Here is a 5,000-nt window from a genome sequence, read left to right on the forward strand (position 1 = left end):
CCATGTTGGTGCCCCTAAACAAAGAAAAGGCGGCCATGTTGGTGCCCCGACCAAATCCTCCGGGAATTTAACTCTATTATTATGCAAACGCTTCCTTTTGTTTTCGTTGAAAAACATGGCTGTTGATCACGTGAGTGAAAACCAACAATAGCACATGCACGTGAAATCACCAATTAACGCACCAGAATTAAGGAATCACTTCTCAAGATAATACTGGCAAGCCTCGATAACGAAAATACAAAGAGCCAGGTGTGGATTTGATGCACTATCAAAGTTCAGGGAATTGAGTTGTTAAAAAATGGTCTTTGACAGGGTGGCATAAAATATGTTGTCAAACAAAATAATTTTGTTCTATAGTCTCTTCCAGTGTCTGCCTCAGTATGGATTGAGGTCAGAAATTGCTAGTTTCATGACCTGATCCAATAATTCTCTCACTTGTTACATAACATGTTCTTTATTCATAGGTTTTAGCGATCTACACCTAGCTAAACGTCGATTAAAATGATTTGTTTTGTATTGTAACAGCTACTTGTGGATTTGGTGCGCAAACAAGGTTCAGAAAAGGTTGTTTATCTTGATTGCAAGTCTGTTTTCCGGAAACCTTTCTTTCGTTCAAAATTTAAAATTGTTACAAATTGAAGCAATGTGGTCTAAAATAGTATTGCCAGTCATTCGTTTACAGATAAGATGGCTATCTACTACCGATAAGAAAAAAAAACCCTTTTTTTACTTGGTGAATGTCACACGTCTAGTACTTGTCCTAGGAGGTCCCGCAATAGCGGCAGTTACAGCATGGTGAAGAGTTAAGATAATAAACGTAGAAAGAACCGCAGTTTCTGACTTGAATGGTAGTCGAACTCCTGCAGCAGCTGTAATGGTAATAACTGTACCTGTAGAAACATACTGTCCTGCTTACTTGGCCGTCCGCGACACTGGGATGCCCTCCTCTTAGCCATCCAGGTGAGCGAGTATTGCAGCGATTTTGTGGTGGACATGAAGTTGGCATTCGTGTACCTGCTGCCCCTTGAAATCGAAACCACGCCGGACCAATTCTGCTGTCACAGTAGCTGCTGCCATAATAAGTGATCTTTCTGTCATAACTGCTCAAAGTGTTGTAATTTCGGCATTCTGAGAAAGAAACAGAAAATGTCTAATGCACGGTGGTCACGGATATACTGAAAGTCAGAACAAATTGGACAAATTTGATGGTCGGTCTCTGTCTATTACTTTTTTACTTTTTGTCTATGACATACCAGGAAAACACTCGATTTAGATTGACAACCGAGCATGTGATCTGATCCCAAACAGTGAGAAAGAAAATGAATTTTTTATTAGTTTGTAACTCACGCAGAGCCATGCAGAGCGACCTCTTAAAAGCCCAAAATTGTATGCGAATGCCTAAAGTGGTGGGAGCGAAATCAAGCTGAGAAGCATTGCTTTCTGCAGGACCATTTGGAACGATGAGATGCCGTTTGAGAGCGAATTCAAACAATAGAACTAAGCCACCAAAGCAAATCACTTACAACGAACACGTGCCACCAGCATTACAGCCTTAAAATGAATTTGAGACAATATTTATCTTAGTTTCTTTTTCCACAAACGTTATTTGAATTTTTTTCTCAACTTGATAACAACGGATAAAATTTTTGTATGACCTAATACTGCATTCGCCCTACGGCCTCCGCCCTTCCAAATTGCCAATTTTTTTCCAAACAATTTGACCATAGTAAGTTTTCACCATTTTATCGAAATTTTAAAAGTCATACGGGTTCTTTACGAAAGGCACAAAGGGATTGATAGCAAGGTGCTTGTTCGTATGAATTTCTCTTTAAAATCATCTTCACCAAGAGACTATGAGGGTAAGAGAAGACATCCCCTATACATGGACCTCTTCCCATGATAATCTTTTTCAAGCTAATTTTAGCTCGTAATCAAGCTGCGAGGCTATTTTACGAAAGACACCTGATTGGTCAATTGTAATGACGTAATGACCGCTTTGCTGTTCTGCTTGAGAAAATGGCGTCTGTAGTAGACATCACATTTGTCGATGAATCTGAAAAAAAACTTTGATTTTGAAAAGAGTGGGAAAAGTTCCCGTCCAGGTAGAGAAAACTGGTCCATGCTGTACATAGCTGAATCCGATGAAGGTGATGTCGAATCAACAGAAAGTAGGGATGCGAGCTCTTTTGAGGAAGATGTTGAAATTTCGAGCTTCGAAAAATCTTCAAATTTCGATTTAGGATTTCACTGGATCATGCGACGGCGAAGTCTTCGCAAGTTTCTTCACATCTGATCCTCTGACCATGGACCGCGCAGCCATGGGGACGAAACTAAAAATAACTTTCACAGCGTAGCGCGAGGCTTAAAATAGATTGTAAAAGATTATCATAGGGCACGGGGATGTGTTCTTTCACCTGATAGTCTCTTGTCTTCACGTAGTTCATAGTAAGAGCTAAGGACAGTTGGTACTTTGAGCACTGGACTTATCAGTGTCCATAGTTTCGTCACTCAGTTTTGTCTTGGTAATGTACGCTAGTGCCAAGTTATTACCTGATGCAGGATGATTACAAGCCTTTCCATCTCCAGTGTAAGGATTCACACACGAGCAGTTGTAGGATCCAACAGTATTAGTACATGTAGCCCGTGAACTGCTGCAGTTATGTAAACCACTAGTACACTCATTGATATCTGTAGAGATAGTGTCACTCAAAAGTGTCGTAGTTAATATAAAATATAGCGGGCTTGGGGTATTTGATTGAATCTTATTCGGCATTGTAAATGGTAGCTTTCTAATCAAATCAGAGTAAACAATGCAAACCATTACCTAGTTTTTGTTAATATGAACATTTTCTCACGTCCTGTCAGTGATTTTTGAGCGAAACTTTTGCAAGGTCCAAGTTGTATGTGAGTTTAACTTACCCGAACATGTTTTTCCATCGCCCGAAAAGCCGCTATTGCATGTGCACAGGTATGATCCCTTAGTATTACTACAAACGGCATTGACATCACAGCTGTGGGTATTAGTGGAGCACTCGTCGATATCTACAGAAAAAAGCATAACATGAACATGAAGATGGCAAGCGCGTTAGCGGAGCACCATGGGTAAGTTTCTTTGGGTAATCTATCGATGCAAGAAATGTTGACGTCATGTACGTCCGCCCGTACAGACTGTAAGGGTGAAGGTGAGGAGGCAGGACAGCCACTGGGGACGGGAGTGTTCGGGCAATTTTCCTGGGCGGGAAATTGCGTGGTAGCGTTGCATTGGCAACCCGCGTTTTTTTTTTTCCGAGGAAGGAGAAGGGGAAATTTCAATGAAAATCAACGTAAAACTGGTTAGCTTTCAGTAGGAAGCCATCAGTAGGAGCCTCCACCTCCCACTTTGTTTCTATGAAGTAGCGTTTTTCCTGACCTATCTAGAACAAAAATTCATCTTCCAAATCGGCACCCTTAATCCTCACGGTATTTACGAACGCTTTTCATTTAACTAATATATTCCTATTTTTCACGTTGCCATGTTACCACCAATAGCGTAGCTCCTACTCTACTATAAAAGCTACACGTAACCCATAATTCCTCGATTCGCTCTGACCTCTGACGAAGGGCTAACGCTCGAAACGTCAGCTTTTAGAATCTCTGCACAGTGGCCAATTTACATTATTAACTCCGTTGATAAAACCAAATTTTTGTATACTTCTTCCCCACCGACGCAGCACCACAGTTTCTTTAGAAGCTACCCCCTTCACTTATCTATTTTTAGAACCACTTTTGCCCCATTCGTTGTCATGTTAAACGTCAATAACAATTGAAAAGGGAACGGGGAGGCGGTTTCAAAACTTTGAGTCTTGTTTCCCGCATTCGGCCGCCATCTTGGATCGCCTCTTCCTGCGGACCTCTTTGGGAACATCTTTAATAAGCACGGCAAATTCAAAAAAGTTATTTCTATAAATAGATAGGTCAGGAAAAACGCTACCTCACCTAGGGAAGCCAGTCGGAGGCTCCTACCGACGGGTTCCTGCTTAAGCTTTCGGGTAATGTTTTTCATCTTAATATATACCTCGCTGCCTCACATATTTTGTAAAACTACTGTAGCTAAAAAAAAACAAGAAGGCCTGAAAACGTTTGCAATTCCGTGTTGACAGAGATTCTGACATCTTTCAACAATCACATTTATAGGTTTTTTTGTGTGAAATGGATGTCCAGTTGTATTAAAACTGGGTTTGTCACCAGGTGGGTACATTAAAAAATATATTTATAAAGTTACACTGGTGGTTAAAAAACGTTTCAGAAATTATTTACAATAAAAATATTCCCGACGTTTCGGTCGCAATCACGGACCTTCATCAGGGGAAGTGAGAGAAAGCGTCTTGTTTATATCTGTGCTTTTTGTAAATTTTTCTCTCACGTCCTGTCAGTGATTTTTGAGCTAAACTTTTGCAAGGTCCAAGTTGTATGTGAGTTTAACTTACCCGAACATGTTTTTCCATCACCCGAAAAGCCGCTATTGCATGTGCACAGGTATGATCCCTTAGTATTGCTACAAACGGCATTGACATCACAGCTGTAGGTATTAGTGGAGCACTCGTCGATATCTACAGAAAAAAGCATAACATGAACATGAAGATGGCAAGCGCGTTAGCGGAGCACCATGGGTAAGTTTCTTTGGGTAATCTATCGATGCAAGAAATGTTGACGTCATGTACGTCTGCCCGTACAGACTGTCGGGGTGAAGGTGAGGAGGCAGGACAGCCACTGGGGACGGGAGTGTTCGGGCAATTTTCCTGGGCGGGAAATTGCGTGGTAGCGTTGCATTGGCAACCCGCGTTTTTTTTTTTCCGAGGAAGGAGAAGGGGAAATTTCAATGAAAATCAACGTAAAACTGGTTAGCTTTCAGTAGTAACCCATCAGTAGGAGCCTCCACCTCCCACTTTGTTTCTATGAAGTAGCGTTTTTCCTGACCTATCTAGAACAAAAATTCATCTTCCAAATCGGCACCCTTAATC

General features: G+C 41.2%; 1 protein-coding gene across 1 annotated transcript in view; it reads right to left on the bottom strand.

The window, feature by feature from the left end:
• Window positions 1-438: 438 nt before the first annotated feature.
• The window catches only part of LOC138015399 (uncharacterized), a 30,191-nt gene continuing 25,629 nt past the window's right edge, over window positions 439-5,000 (bottom strand). The window contains exons 15-18 of the mRNA XM_068862428.1: window positions 4,467-4,589; window positions 2,920-3,042; window positions 2,551-2,688; window positions 439-1,128 (exon numbers count right to left, since the gene is read on the bottom strand). Coding sequence (XP_068718529.1) covers window positions 761-1,128; window positions 2,551-2,688; window positions 2,920-3,042; window positions 4,467-4,589 — 752 coding nt within the window. The 3' untranslated portion in view covers window positions 439-760. The remainder of the gene's footprint in view (window positions 1,129-2,550; window positions 2,689-2,919; window positions 3,043-4,466; window positions 4,590-5,000) is intronic.

Source organism: Montipora capricornis, chromosome 9, assembly GCF_036669925.1.
Source record: "Montipora capricornis isolate CH-2021 chromosome 9, ASM3666992v2, whole genome shotgun sequence".
NCBI classification, from domain to species: domain Eukaryota; kingdom Metazoa; phylum Cnidaria; class Anthozoa; order Scleractinia; family Acroporidae; genus Montipora; species Montipora capricornis.